General features: G+C 38.3%; 1 protein-coding gene across 1 annotated transcript; it reads left to right on the forward strand.

Moving 5' to 3' along the window:
* Window positions 1-2,209: 2,209 nt before the first annotated feature.
* LOC125260601 (fibronectin type III domain-containing protein 7-like) lies at window positions 2,210-15,101 on the forward strand. The gene is given in 15 exon segments (XM_048179048.1): window positions 2,210-2,308; window positions 2,310-2,475; window positions 2,799-3,059; window positions 4,572-4,829; window positions 5,162-5,290; window positions 5,293-5,412; window positions 6,416-6,637; window positions 6,640-6,669; window positions 9,252-9,509; window positions 9,593-9,850; window positions 10,237-10,491; window positions 11,979-12,236; window positions 13,507-13,536; window positions 13,681-13,733; window positions 14,310-15,101. Coding segments are annotated over 14 exon segments (2,361 nt in total). The 5' UTR covers window positions 2,210-2,215; the 3' UTR covers window positions 13,704-13,733; window positions 14,310-15,101.
* Window positions 15,102-15,576: the final 475 nt, after the last annotated feature.

Genomic DNA, 15,576 nt, shown 5'->3' on the forward strand with positions numbered 1-15,576 from the left:
TTATATAGAGCGTGTTATTTTTTAAAGTCAATTTCTGTATAGGTGCATAACTTAAAAGTCAAGCTTTTGAACATTTCCACCATTACTGCACAGGGAAGAAGATATAGTTCATTAAACGGGTCATTCTTCAATTGGAGTGGCAAACGAGAGGCAAATTATTCTGGCAACACATTACAATAGGTTCATTTGTTAACATTAGTTAGCACGAACTATCAATGAGCAATTTATTTTTAAAGCATTTATTAATCTTTGTTAATGTTGGTAAATATATAATTGTTTGTTCATGTTAGTTCACAGTGCACTGACTAATGTTAACAAATATATTTTAATTAATAATGTAGGCTACAGAATTAAGATTAATAAATGCTTCAGAATGATTGTTCATTGTTAGTAAATGTTAACCTTATTGTAAAATGTAACTGTTATTTTAAAGAATACATTTTGGCTTATTGCTATGTATTTAAAATGCGTTTAATGCGCCATATTCAGTAAAATGGAAGCTTAAGGACATTTTAATTTTTAATTAATTTTAGTCAAATACTGGTGTTTATGCTTATCAGCACTAGTACTAACTACTCTGTCAATGGAATTTCCACCAAGATTTTCCTAAAATACAAACACACAACTATCACTATCATGATAGTTTCAAGATCATTTTGAAAATCTTCAAAATAAAGATTAAAATGTCAAATCTGCAAGTAATCAGTGTAACACCACAGACTATAAAGAGAAACACATCAAATAGTCAGAAATGTAGCTATATTCATGAAGATTAATCAGAACGAATGAAAGTATTAGTCCAAACAGAATTCCCATTTTTATTAAAGGGGCGGCATTCATTGTTGTGACACTACAGAAAGTTAACTTTTCCTTAAAATATAATGAAAAAACAAAACAAAAAACAATTTAATGAAATTGTACATGTTAAAATAAAATCCATATTCACAATATAACCACTTTATGTGTGTTAAAAATGCATTGTTGCAATTACATACCAGGGTGCCTGTTGTACGGTGGGAACATGCAGATTTTGTTACACATGAAATCTCTCAAACAAATTAAATATGTATTTTTAAAAAAAACAAAAATGTAAACAAAATATGATTCTTTGGTATTTAAAGTTTATTTCAACTTTTGCAAGTGGGACACACTTGTCACCGCAAATGAAGAATGACCCAAACACATGTTGAGCTGTTAGCGGGGCATGTCTTCACACTATATGAGCACACTTCACACTATACTTCACACATTGTCACAATGTAATGCAATTAAACCATAAAAAAAGTAAAGTATAGCATAAAAGGATGCCTGGGTCCAGAAGTCTTTATAATTATATGTCCAAAATTTACCATCTCAAAATTACAAAAAGAACATTTTGTCTCCTTTATTTATTTTTTTTTTACATAATTGGCTACTAAACTACACAAACGTATTAAACCGCACTATTTGCATTAGACTGCATAGACTAAACAGCATTAGACCTCTTTAAGCATTAGTCTTCTGTTACACCTGTTTGCATGCATTTCTCATTTCCACCTCTGATTGGCCATCGCTTCTGAGGAGGTGGGGCTAGGGTAAAGTATCTGAGATGCCTTCAAGAAAAGCTCCATGTATATTCAGCCAAAACACTAGAAACAGAAGAGAGTGCAGAGTTTAGTTTTGAAACAAAAATAGAGAAACCAGGATTTCAAACAGAGAAAACAGATGGCTGGTCTTGGAGGAATCAAGGCATTGGTGTTTTTGCTTGGAGTTCTCTCACAGGTACAGAGTTATGAGTCACTGTTTATTTATTCATTATTACCCTTTATTCATGTATGTACGGTTCCGTAAAATGTAGCATATACTGATGTGGAAATAAAAGAAATAGTACTACTTAATAAAATAAATGTTTTCTATGATTCTACCAAACATTCATATTTTAACTTTCTATTTGAAATATTATGCAGTTATAAAAGCTTGGAATTCAAAATCTAATAATTGAGAAAATGTGCACAATAGTTTACTTACACAAATGTTTACAATCTAACAAAAGTCTTTTTGAATTGTTTAATTTACAGGCATCAGGTATCACTCATCTGGATCACATTTACAGTATCTGTTAAATTCAAATTCAAACTCATTAATGCACTGTTTTTGTTGTTGTTATTTGTATTATATAACCAGCACTGACGAATACCTCAGAAAGATATGTTTCTTATATTTTTCAGGTAGCACAATGAGCGTGAGTATTTTTACGGTGACATCAAAGAGTGCAGTGCTGCGCTGGAGCAGATATGAAGGTGCATTGTCCTACAGAGTTACAGCTTCCCTCCGGAAACTCTCCAGTCCCTGTGGTCTTTGCCAACTTCGGACAGAATACTATTATGGGCTCCGTTAATTCCCTGAACCCCAACACTGCATACACTTTTCGTGTTGAAGCCCTGGGCAGCCTCATGAACGTTTTGTTGGCAGATGCTAATGTGGATGGATCTACTGGTATGTACTGAAACTGGCCATGTCTTGCTCAAGAGTAGTAATATATCTCAGTGTGAAAAACTTTAAGCGATTTCAGAATCGGAAGAAATTTCAATGACCTTTCTTTGGCTGGAAAATCCCTCATAGTTACAGATATTCCATGGTCATAGAAACCCTAAGTAGTTTATCCTATATTTCAGGCTTAGTGTCTTGTTTGATTAACAGACCTTGTTGCAGCTTAACTTTTCTGAATCAGTTTGGCTCCAACTAAAAGCATTGTTAATTGCAGTAATGGATGATGTGTTAAATAAATGGAACTGTACATTTTCTTTTCTTATGTTCAGCTCCTGATGTGCCCACCATTAAGATGGCCTCTTCTAAAGAAAGCCATAGTATCACGATGGAATTCACTGATGTCTCCGGTGCAACGTCCTACATCCTGCGCGCTGAGACAAATGATGGATCTTTCTTCTCTGAGATCCCAGTACCCTCGTCTCCGGGGACTGTCACCAACCTCCAGCCATACACAGACTACACTCTCAGTGTCATGTCCGTCAACAGTGCAGGCAGAAGCCAGCCATCCACCTCCGTGGAGGCAAAGACAGGTATATTTTTCTCCTCTCTCTCCACCCTCTTTGACCTAGAGGCCAAAGAAATGATCCATTCATGAAGGGACAGAGTTGGCTATTCTCTAACCCTCACCCAGTGGAGAAACCTTATCCTCTCATTGAGAAAAAGAAAAAAAAAAACATCAGGATAAGCTACATAAGCTGATCTCATGGGCTTGATTTTAGCAATATGCATAGGTTGTGTTCACATTTTCAATAAATAGGTTTCTCACGCATGTATCCCTAAGTAACAATATCCAGGTTTGCTCTGTAGGCAAAATATGAGAAGCTGAACTATTACAAAAGGGCTGCCCTCCTCAAGGGACTGGGCACAGAAAATTTATTCTGTCTCTTCACCTTAGGGCCCTCAGCAGTTTTGTTTCATTGTTCAGGTAGCACGTTTTCTACCTGAGATGGTCACAAGGAAATAATAAGGGAAGGGACCTTAATTCTCAGAACAGCCTCGATGTGAAATCATATCACTTACAAATATCCACAGAATTACGTCATACATACGATCCATAACAGCACAATGGGATGTTTTCTTCAAACAACTTAAGCAATGTGAGAACTGTTTTAGTTATGACACACCAGTAAGAGTAGAACCCATGCCCAGTTTTGATTGAAAAGAATCCAACTTCAAAAGAAAACTGGGAAAGGAGGGATTCGAAAGGAACAGGAGCGAGACAGACAGGGTACACCAGGGAAAGGAAAGGAAACAAGGGACATTTATGGAAGAGAACAGAAGGGACCTGAAAGGAAAGGAAAGGAAAGGAAAGGAAAGGAAAGGAAAGGAAAGGAAAGGAAAGGAAACAAAGGAACGTAATGGAAGAGAACAGAAGGACCTGAAGGGAACAGAGGGGAACAGAAAGGAACGGGAGAGGAACAGACAGGACATATCAGAGAATGTAAGGAAATGAAAAAGAACAGAAGGGAACAGAAAAGAATGGAAGGGATTCGAAGAGAAAACAGAAAAGTGATACACAGGATATTCCAGGGGAGGGGCAGGACAGGAAAGGAAAGGACTTGACAGGGAAGGGAACAGAGGGATCGAAGATAATGGAAGAGAACAGAAAGGACCTGAAAGGAAAAGAAAGGAATGGGAGAGGAACAGACAGGACATGCCAGAGAATGGAAGGGAATGGAAAAGAACAGAAGGGAACAGAAAGGACAAACAAGACATGCAAGGACAAGGGCAGGACAGGAAAGGAAATGAAACAGGAAACGAGTGGAGGGGAAGAGAAAGGTCGGCCAAGGAATGGGCAGGTAAGAAGGACAGGAAAGGAATGAAAAGGTACTGCTTGATTGCTTTACACCATCTGACACCTGTCAGTTGTTTCTTGTGTCCATTTCACTTGAACAAAATGAACCTATACTTCAGAATTAGATCACTTAGATTTGAATCCAACCTTCGGGAAAAAATTCAATACTTTTGGTCATGATGCAGCTGTCTGTCTGATCTCACATCATTATTGTTTCTCTCTCTTCCTCATTCTGTTCGGACCCCAGTCCTTCCTGCTCCTCAGTTCAACACCAGCTCTCCCAGTAACAGCAGTATCCTGGTGAAGTGGGAGCCAGTCAATCACGCTGTCCTCTACAGCCTCAGCATCATCAAAGAGGGCTCATACAACCGAAGTCGATTCAACACCACAGACACTCAGTTCCTCCTTCAAGACCTGGAGGCAGGAACCTCTTATTGTATTAAGGGAAATGCCTGGAGTCCTGAGAACATTCCCGGAGATGACTTAACAATTTGCCAAATCACACGTAAGAGAATAGGAATGGAAACAGATTACTTCATTTGCACTTAATACAAATTGTTCAGTTTTTGTCATTCCTCTAAATCACACTTAAGGAAAAGAAAAGGTTGAATAACAGAGCAACCAGCAAAGAATGCACACCAAGTACAGCATGTTAGGGCTCATGGAGGGTCGACGTCCTGCAGAGTTTAGCTCCAACCTGTTCTAACACACCTGGTAGAGGCCTGAGGCCTTGATTAGCTGATTCAAGTGTGTTTATTAGGGTTGACCTGTGCAGGACAGTGGCCCTCCATGAGCAGGATTCAAAATGTTCATTGATAAAAATCTGTGTCTCCTCAGGTCCTCCCACTCCCCAGTCTGTTGCTCTGGTGGTGACAAGCACCCCTGACGCAGGTATTGTGGTGTCGTGGGACTCAGCCAAGGGTGCAGAGCAGTATGTTGCCTTGAGCTTGACTGGCCAGAACTGCTCTCATCTAGTAACTCCTGCATCCTGATTCCTTTGAGCTGCGGAGAGACAAACTCTGTCACTGTGAGCGCTATCAACCAGGCCGGAAACAGTGTCCCCTCATTCCCAGTTCAGATTATTTCATGTGAGTAAACCGATTCATGCTCAGTTTGATGTACTTAATAAACTCTTCATGATAGTGGCCCTCCAGGAGCAGGACTGGACAAGCCTTTATGGAGATACTGTAATGTTAACAACACAAAGCTCCCTCATCAGTCAGAGCATTTACCGAAACTAAACTAAACAGCAAATTCAAGAACATGTCACAGTACAGTATGATGTGACAACCATTAGCACATATTAACACATTTAATACGGTACATATCAAAGACACCTACTGAATATTCAGCAACTCGGCAGAGGTTGTTACTTAATTCAAATGCAAATAGGTTAGTCTATCCTAAACTGTTGCTGCATCCCAATTCACCCACTTATACTATGCCCTAAATGTATGTACTGTTTTTGTGAAGAAAAAGTACATAATTTTGAGTGTGCAACAGAAAAGTAGGCAAGCTTTGGGATATACTACTTCGTCATCTTTAACGTTAATCTGCCAGTTGTGGGTCTTTCATGTGGAGAACTCTCCTCACGTGTTTGCAATTTGCATAATGATGCATTTAAAAGTTAATGACCAAACATATCTTTACAAAAGTTCACAGTGCTCTTACAGATTAAGGGTACATTTACACAACAACGATGTACTAAAAACAGAAAAGTTTTTTTTCTTTGTACTGATGACAGCATTATCAAAACTATCCCTGTTCATAAGGATCTGAAAGTGTGATTCTAACCGGAAAAAGTAGACCATCCGGGTATCATTGGAATACTCATTTCATCATTTCAACATACTACGATTTGCGACATACTGATTCTAATTTTGAATACTATTTAGGATGGATAGTATGTAAATTGGGATGCAGTATATGTGTAATTTGCATACAGATCTGCCCATAGGTCTTAAGTGCTATATTCCAAGTCTTCTAAAAAATGATTAATTTTGTGTGAGCAGCTGAGTGAAGTTTAAGCTATTCTCACTGAAAATCTTGCCCTTTGCAGAGACTCTCATTGTCTAACCTGTTGTTTGTCAGTCCCTTGTCCCCCACAGCCTATCTGGGTGGAGGAGGTGGTGGCTGGTAACTGCTCTGTGAAGTGGAGCTCTGTCGCTCACGCAGAGTACTACACTACCTTTATTAAGAGTGATGATGGCATCGAGGGGACGTGCAACTCAACTGAGACACAGTGTCAGTTTCACTGCAGCTGCGGATACTCCTACATCATGAGTGTGTTTGCACACAACCAGGCTGGACCCAGTCCCCGGGACCTCTCGTCAACCACACCACCTGTGAGAGCTTCATGTTATTCTATGCAGAAAGCACTTAAGATTTTTAATGAATAGAAAATGAACACACCTTTCTTATGAGAAAACAAGCCCAAAAAAATTGATGACATCGAGTTGAACTCACAGGCTAAATTGTCCAATCAAATGCTCTCTAGAATGATCTTCCCTCTACTAGCAATAGTGAGTAGCAAATCCTGGGGTGCTTCTCATTTCTTATTTGTGCATCCCCATTTCCTTTCCTCTGGTATCAGCTCCACCCCCTGAGGATGCGAGGGAAGGATACACCTGTGTATCCTCGCTCATAACTCCTCAGGAAGCTTCTTCACTCCTTGCCTCCTCACGGTGCAATTAGAGAATTGAGATGTCCTTCAAGTTGGCTGAGTTTGATCAGTTTCTGGGTCACAGGCTGGAGGACGGAGGAGTGAGGAAATGGGGAAGCATAAGTTTGAGTAATGACTATGATGTAAACTAAAGTATTTTGTCTATTTAAACAATGGGACAAACCCTTCAATATATCCTATCCTTACCTTTTAAATTGTAAGAAAACTACAGTACATCAACACAGGGAAGAAAACATATCAAGTGATTACATGGAATCTTTAAACACATCAAGGGCCACAATTCGGAATTCCAAAGAAGCGCCGATGGGAGTAGAAAGTTCTGTGCGTGATCTACTGATGACGTGCAAATTAAAGAACACAGACGCAGCCGGATCATTTCTGTAAGACCAAGAGCAGCAGAAATTAGCGTCTGGTTTAAGACATGCTTTTTTGGGGTGGTAAATAATGGCACAAATACCAGTAAATTGACTAGCGCAAACCTAAGTAAATCACCTTGCATGATTAATTTAAATACTCTTCTCCCATAAATTTTGTAAGGGAAACGCCTACATGCCTACTAATAAGGTGAGCCGCAAAAACAACCCTGTCAATGCCCTTTCAGTGCTAATATTTCACTGCATGTCCTTAGTAAATCCTGACAGTAGTTCTTTAACACCAAAAGAGGGTTTGAGCTGGCGCAAGCTGTTAGTAAATCTGGCCCCAAATGTCTTCTGCCTCCACCACCCCTTAAAGCAGGGTTGGGGAATGTTGATCCTGGAGGGAGCTCCAACCCTGAAAAAAAACACTCACCTACCTGTAACTTAAGTAAGCCTGAAGACCTCGATTAGCTTCAGGTGTGTTTAATTAGGGTTGGAGCTAAACTCTATAGGACGATGGCCCTCCAGGGCTGCGTTCCACTCCAGTTTTAGACACGCAGTCACGAACTTCCCTACACACTTCCCCTCGGGGGAATCCCTGCCGCCATTTTGAAGTGCGTTCCACTTCGTGAAGTGGACGAGGGAAGTTTACATGGACAGACCCTCGCTCCCTCGATTTTAACCGAGGGAGCGAGTCTACTTCACATGTACACTTCAGGCAGCTCCATAACCCACAATGCAACACGATTATGACATCACCGCATATCGCGTTTAATTTACCCTACCACAAACAATTCTATGATATATTAATTATTTTTTAAAACATTTAAAACACACATATATACATATAGAATGCTGTATTAAACAAATTTGTAAGGGGAAAAAATAAATAATAAATCAGCTCCATTGCGGATTCCAAGTGATCAAGGGCTTAGGACGTTCCAGTTCAGCCCATTGCAAAGGTTCCGCCAGAAGTGGGCACTCGTGCAACGTAAGCAATGACGTACATCTGAGTCAACGAGACCAAGGTAAGTTAGCGAGGGAAGGGCATTTAAAAACCGAACTGGAACGCAGCCCAGGATCAATGTTCTCCACCCTTGCCTTAAAGGGCTAGTTCACCCAAAAATGAAAATCCAACACAACTACCACTCCAAGGTCCAGAAAGGTAAGAAAGACATTATTAATGTACTCCATGTGACTCCAGTGGCTTAAACTCAATTTTATGAAGCGACGCAAGTAAAATTACCACTTTATTTACAAAATAATATTATCCAAAGCTTTCACACAATAATGTCAGCTCTCACGTGAACACAAAACAAATGTGACGTGAAGCTCTCGTGAACACTCGCACATGTGTGTTGAGTGACGCATTCGCTGTGGTGCTCTCATGAACGTGCATTGCAGATCAATATTTTTGTCAGTAAATTGGTAAATCTTTTTTGCACAAAGCTTGACTCACATCAATTCATAAAATTGAGGTTTAACCACTGGAGTCACATGGAGTACTTTAATGATGTCATTCCTACTTTTCTGGATCTTGAAAGTGGTAGTTGTGTTGGATCTCTATGGAGGGACAGAAACATCTCAGACAAAAAGATCTTAATTTGTGTTCCGAAGATGAATGAACAAAGATCTTACGGATGTGGAATGACATGAGGGTGAATAATTAATGACAGAATTTTCATTTTTGGGTGAACTAAATGATGTTTTGGTCCTTTCCAATGCTGTCTTCCTTTTGACATAATTACAGAAATGTTATATTTAGATGTAGTAACCCTGTTACTGAATGATTTCCTCCATAAAACTGTAATAACTCCATTCATTCTTTTTAAATAACAAAAATGCTTCTACATAAAGAACCTTGTTTATCTTCACTTACTATCCACAGTGCCTTGCTGTCCAAATCTCACGTCAGTTTCTGCAGTTTCTTGGGAGACGCTTATGATAGAGTGGTCTCCTGTGCGTGGTGCGGATCTGTACGAGACTCGTGCTGTGGATGCAACAGAAACGATCCTGTGTAACGACACGGCACCCAGCTGTGCCCTCTCTGACCTCACTTGCAACAGCAGGTACAGCGTAGTCGTCATACCATGCAACGACGTAAGCGGCTGCAACCTCACCTGCAGTCCACAAACGCATGAAACAGGTATAATCACATACCTAGATCCTGAATATATGCCACAGATGTATACTGTACACACACTGTCTCTTTTTCTTTTTGCCAAAAAGCTCCATGCATGCCTGAAATCAAAAGTGTGAGCCAGAGTAACGCATCTACTGTGCTGGTTAACTGGACTTCTGCTAACACTGCTGCCAACTACACTGTCATTGTGGTTGGCGCAGCGGGCGACGACCATGTCTGTCACTCAAATGGCACTTCCTGTCATGTGCCCAACCTGCCCTGTGGCTCCAACTTTGATGTCAGTGTCACAGCGTCCTCCTCAGCTGGAAATAGCATGCCCAGCTACACCGTTCTCCTGGAAACAGGTCAGCTTTCCATGGCCATTCAGAGCCAAGAAGCCAAATGTGTCACAGGCAGCTAAAATACATTCAAGATGATTAAAGAAAAGAATTGTATTTCCTTCAAAAAGTATCAATAAAATACTTAAAAATGGGCTATTTTAACCAATATTTGTACATTTTATGCTGTACTGTATATTTCAAGGTTATAGTGGCATTAGCTTAGCAACATTCTAACAGAAAACGATTGTAATGTGAGACAAGTCTCTTGTGTGCTTTGTGTGAGTTTTGCCTATGTAGAGCATTTTAAATGGTCACTAATGAGTTGCCATTTCAGCTAGAATGTCTTTGGGTTCTGGAACAGTTGTTGAAACGTTGATAAATATACTTTTAATAATATTTTTTCCCCCCAGCACCTTGTTGCCCAGACAATCTTATGGTGAGCCAGGTGACCCAGGCCATGACCAACGTGACCTGGTCGACCGCTAGTGGTGCCTTGACCTACATCGCCTCTCTGTCTTCACCACGAGGCAATGCGCAGTGTCACACCATGGACACCGGATGCATAATGGGATGCATCACCTGCGGCACTAATTACACTGTCTCCCTGGAAGCCATCAGCCATACTGGGCACAAGGCGGAGTGCACATATCATGGATTTTCAGCCAGTGTGTTCTCAATGACTTACTGTTATTAGTGGCAGAAAAACCATAAATGCATATTGTTGCTGTCCAATGAAAAATGTCTCCAAAAAAGAATCTTATTAAAACTCTTACAAAATTAGTCACTTTTTGCACTATAAATTCTATAATTACACATGTGAACTGTTACCTTTATGGTAAAAATTCAAAATTGCAGGTTTTTCATCATACAGCAACAATATAAAACATAAAAGAGTGCTTCCATAAACTTCTGGTGTGATTATTAAAGGATTAGTTCGCTTCAGAATTTGAATTTCCTGATAATTTACTCACCCCCAAGTCATCCAAGATGTTTGTCTTTCTTTATTCAGTCGGAAAGAAATTAAGGTTTTTGAGGAAATCATTCCAGGATTTTTCTCCATATAGTGGACTTCACTGGGGTTCAACGGGTTGAAGGTCCAAATTGCAATTTCATTGAAGCTCCAAAGAGCTTACACGATCCCAAACGAGGAATAAGGGTCTTATCTACTGAAACGATCGGTCATTTTCTATTTTGAAGTCATATTCGATTTTGAAGTTGGAGGAGAAAATGAGATGTAGTTTTCATCCTACCGTTGTACTTCCGCCTACATCACGCGTGATCTTTCCAATGTGATTACGTAATGCGCGGCCCATCGCAGAGCAATGCAAGATGAGCATTCATTAAGTTAAAAAGTATATAATTTTTATTTATTTTTTTAGAAAATGACAGATCGTTTCTCTAGATAAAACCTTTATTTCTCGTCTGGGATCGTGTAGAGCCCTTTGAAGCTGCACTGAAACTGCAATTGGGACCTTCAATCCGTTGAACCCCAGTGAAGTCCACTATATGGAGAAAAATCCTGGAATGTTTTCCTCAAAACCATAATTTCTTTTTGACTGAAGAAAGAAATACATGAACATCTTGGATGACATGGAGTGACTGAATTATCTGGAAATTTTAATTCTGAAGTGAACTAATCCTTTAAGCTGCTTTCATGTGCTATCGGAAATTTCCCACTTCTGAAGTGTTAATTACGGATTTGATGCATTCAAGGGCTTTGCTGCCGTAAAGAATAAGAATCAAGGCAGGTTCATTCTTGTCTATTTCTTGGGGAAATCTTACTAAAGCCAAAATGTACAGTAGATATTTAGTCAATATCCAACTAAATGTGAATAAAATGTAGCGTCACATTCGTTGGCAAAGTGCAACCTTATAAACATTCACCTCCCCAGGTGAAAAAAAGTACACTTCTATAATGTACTTAAAGTGCTCTATTTTCATGCACTAATTTTGTACTCAATATACTAAAAATTCTTCTTTAGTAGAGGATGATCTTAAGAACAAGTGTACTCAACTGTGCTATTTTTAGACAGCATGAAATATGAACTAAAATGTGCTTTTAATATACTATCTCTGTATTTAAAAAATGTATTTAGAACTAAATAATTTTTTTTTCACTACAGTTTGATCAATTGTTCTGGTCTCTCTAAAGGTGACTGCTGTCCCTCGGGCATCCGTCTCTTTCGAGGAACCAATAACACTCTGCGTGTGCGCTGGAGGTCAACCAGCGCCCTCACCAAATACACAGCAGAGGTCAAGGGGAACAGCACTCACGTGTGCAGCCCAGAGCCCGGCTGCAACACATGTGACGTGTCAGAGATCGTGTGTGGTCAGGTGTACTCAGTAGTCGTCGCCCCACTCAATCGAGACGGAACCAAGGTCCCGTTCTGTAACAGAAGGATGTATTCAGGTAATAAAGTACAGCTGCCCCTAAAATGATTTGCACACACTTAAAATGTTTGCCTTTCATTGCATTAGATAAAATATCAGTTACACTTTATTTTAAGGTGTCCTTGTTACACTGTAATTATTCATTTTAGTACTGAGTAATATTAACAACATGTACTTACTATAGGGTTAGGATTAGGAATAGGTTTAGTGTTAGTTGCACATAATTATGCATAGTTTGTTGTTATTACTATAGTAAGTACATGTAACGTGTAACAAGGAAACTGTAAAATAAAGTGTAACCAAAATATCACAAACCAAATGGCATCTGGAAACAAACCAAAAGGTTATCTTTAGGGATAGGCCAAAACGTAAATTCTGGGCTGAAACCAAAAATTCAGGATGCACTTGGCCAAAACCCGAAACTGATAATAAATTCATGATCAGTTAGGCTAATTAAACTCATTTCATGATCAACAATCGAATAGCTAAAACTGAGTTGTACATTTAAACTGCACATAAGGCAGTTTTTATATCAACTTTCTAATAAGAGATTTTTTCTACTCCCATTTTTGGTGAAATGTAAACATTTAAATGACGACAAACTCTGAAATAACTTGTTTTTATGACATGACATCACTAAAAGCTAAGTAAAAATATAACAAATATGTAATATAATGCATATATTTAACAAAAGGCTCTTCTCTAGAGTTCATTTCTTTCTAGCTAACTAATGTGTTTATGGACATTTAGCTTTCTTGTGGTTAACATTAAGTGACATTGTATATTTTATTGATGTATTTCCCTGTTAAAACACTGATTGAGTGATTACATGAGACAGCAATCCTTTCATTAAGTTGTTCTGTATCTTTCAACATAACTTCTGGTGTTCACCCATGTTTATTTGATGCTGTAACTAGTAGTAAAGAGTAGATAATCAGTTCATGTGCGCTCATGTGCGGAAGCCGACATTTCGGTGCATCCCTAATTTTTAGTGGATGTATGAAGCCACTTTTCTTCCTAGCAGAGGAACCACAGTGTATGAACATGAACCACAAAGTGAGAACAATATATATATTGTTTTATCATTTCAAACTCATCAAAAGTCTTTTTGTGAATGGTCTGTGTTATCTTTCTTTGAAAGAAAAGCCACTTCCTTTGCTATTGTATTATCTAATGCAAGGACATTCCGACATTTTTAAGTGTTGAGTAACATTATTGCATTCTGATTGAACATAACATAACTGTAATTAATAAAATGCATGACTTTTGTGCATATTCTGTCTTTTCAGTCTCATGCGTGGGCAGCAATGTCGGACTGGGTAAGAATGAGAACATCTTAGCATATAGAACTGTATAAATTATTTCAGATCATACCAACAATAAGGCAACCATGTCCATATGAAGTATCAAATGCTCTATTACTCAAAATGAAATGTTTGACTGAAGCCTTTCTTTACTCTCAGTTCTCTATCAAGGAAAAAGATAATGATGGGGCGGATGTCCTTCAGACAGTGAGGTACGGCCAGTACAGACACATGTATCTTCATTACACAGTCCTTTTACAGAATAATCCTCAGTAATGCCCAATATAAGAAACTCGTATCACATCTACAAACCAGGATTCTGTTTCAACTAGAAAACAGTGACAACAGCACTGCTGGAAATAAAAGGTCCATGTTTAAACAAACAAGCTCTCATGCCTTTTGAACTTCTTCCAGAAGAGCAATACATTTCTTTATTGGGAACTTTAGCTACAATAGAGGCATCAATTATATTATTGCAGGTATTTTAATTTTATTTAAACACAAGTGGCACAATTATGATTTGCTTCATGTGTTCTGAACAAATGCACAGTTCCATGAAATGGGCAAAATAATGGCAGCATTTAAATACTTTAAAAAATTAATTTGATTAGTTTAAAATAATGCATTTAAAGAAAAACTATTTTTTTTGTTAATTGTCATCAAGGTCTTTTTAGTTTGTTATTGGAGATTTTTAAAAATTCAGTCAGAAAAATTCCATCATGTGTCTGTACAGCTGAAGTGAAAGAAAATTTGACTGGTTTTTTTTTCTCTCTCTCTCTCTTATACAGCTTCTGGTAATATTGGATGACTGGATTCTTCAGAAAATGCCCTTGAACCTGTATCGAATACTTTACAACACCATAATTTACTGTATTGGCTTATGAAGTCAGGCAGTGAACAAATTTGAATGTTATTACTTGAATAATGTCATTAGTCAGGATTCAACACTGTCCAATCACTGATGTTTATATATTTAAATTGCTTTAAAGATATGTAATGACACTGATTAATGGGAGAATCTTTAAGAGGAATTTGCACGTTGCAAGATTTTCTTTCAACACACGATGAATGTATATTATTATTATATTAACTTAATTTTCAGGGATCCCTAGTATTATCTCAGGGATTTTCACTAAACCCAATTCATGATATAGTGTGTCAAATTATTTTCTGCAACTGGAATTTCTAGGATTCTCCCCTCAAAAATCAGTTGATAGTAAACTAAAAGTTATTTTAGTGAAGCACTTCTTTGCAACATCCAAACAGTGGCAGTGATTACATCTATGCATCAGTTTATAATAATTGAATAAAATGAAACAGTAATTTCCCAGTTTTTAAAACAGGAGGATCACTCTGAGAGATAAATGAACCTGAACTCCTCTACAGTAAGCAGTGCCTCTGAGGGAAATATAGGTCTGTTTGTTAATTAAACTTCCCTTGGATGTTTGTCAAATTTGTCATGATATAAATTAACATCTATATTTTGACAATAAAATTCATCCCCTGCATTAATAAAGTGTGTCTGTGTTTGCTTCCCCATCATTAGAGAGAGGCACATACATTTCCACAACTGTTATAAGCCATATAGAATTGCCACAGTTTGAAGGGGGTGTGCTGATAAGAAAGAAAGAATCTATGTTAAAGGGTTAACGTTAGTTCACACCAAAATTAAAATTCTGTCATTTATTACTTACCCTCATGCCGTTCCACATCCGTAAGACCTTCGTTAATCTTCAGAAAAAAATTAAGATATTTTAGTTGAAATCCGATTGCTCCGTGAGGCCTGCATAGGGAGCAATGACATTTCCTCTCTCAAGATCCATAAAGATACTAAAAACATATTTAAATCGGTTCATGTGAGTACAGTGGTTCAATATTAATATTATAAAGCGACGAGAATATTTTTGGAGCGCCAGAAAAAAACTAAATGACTTATTTAGTGATGGCCGATTTCAAAACACTGCTTCAGGAAGCATCGGAGCATTATGAATCAGTGTGTCGAATCTGCTGTTCGGAGCGCCAGAGTCACGTGATTTCAGCCGTTGGCAGTTTGAC

The sequence above is a fragment of the Megalobrama amblycephala genome, linkage group LG24, assembly GCF_018812025.1.
Source record: "Megalobrama amblycephala isolate DHTTF-2021 linkage group LG24, ASM1881202v1, whole genome shotgun sequence".
Classification (NCBI taxonomy): Eukaryota; Metazoa; Chordata; class Actinopteri; order Cypriniformes; family Xenocyprididae; genus Megalobrama; species Megalobrama amblycephala.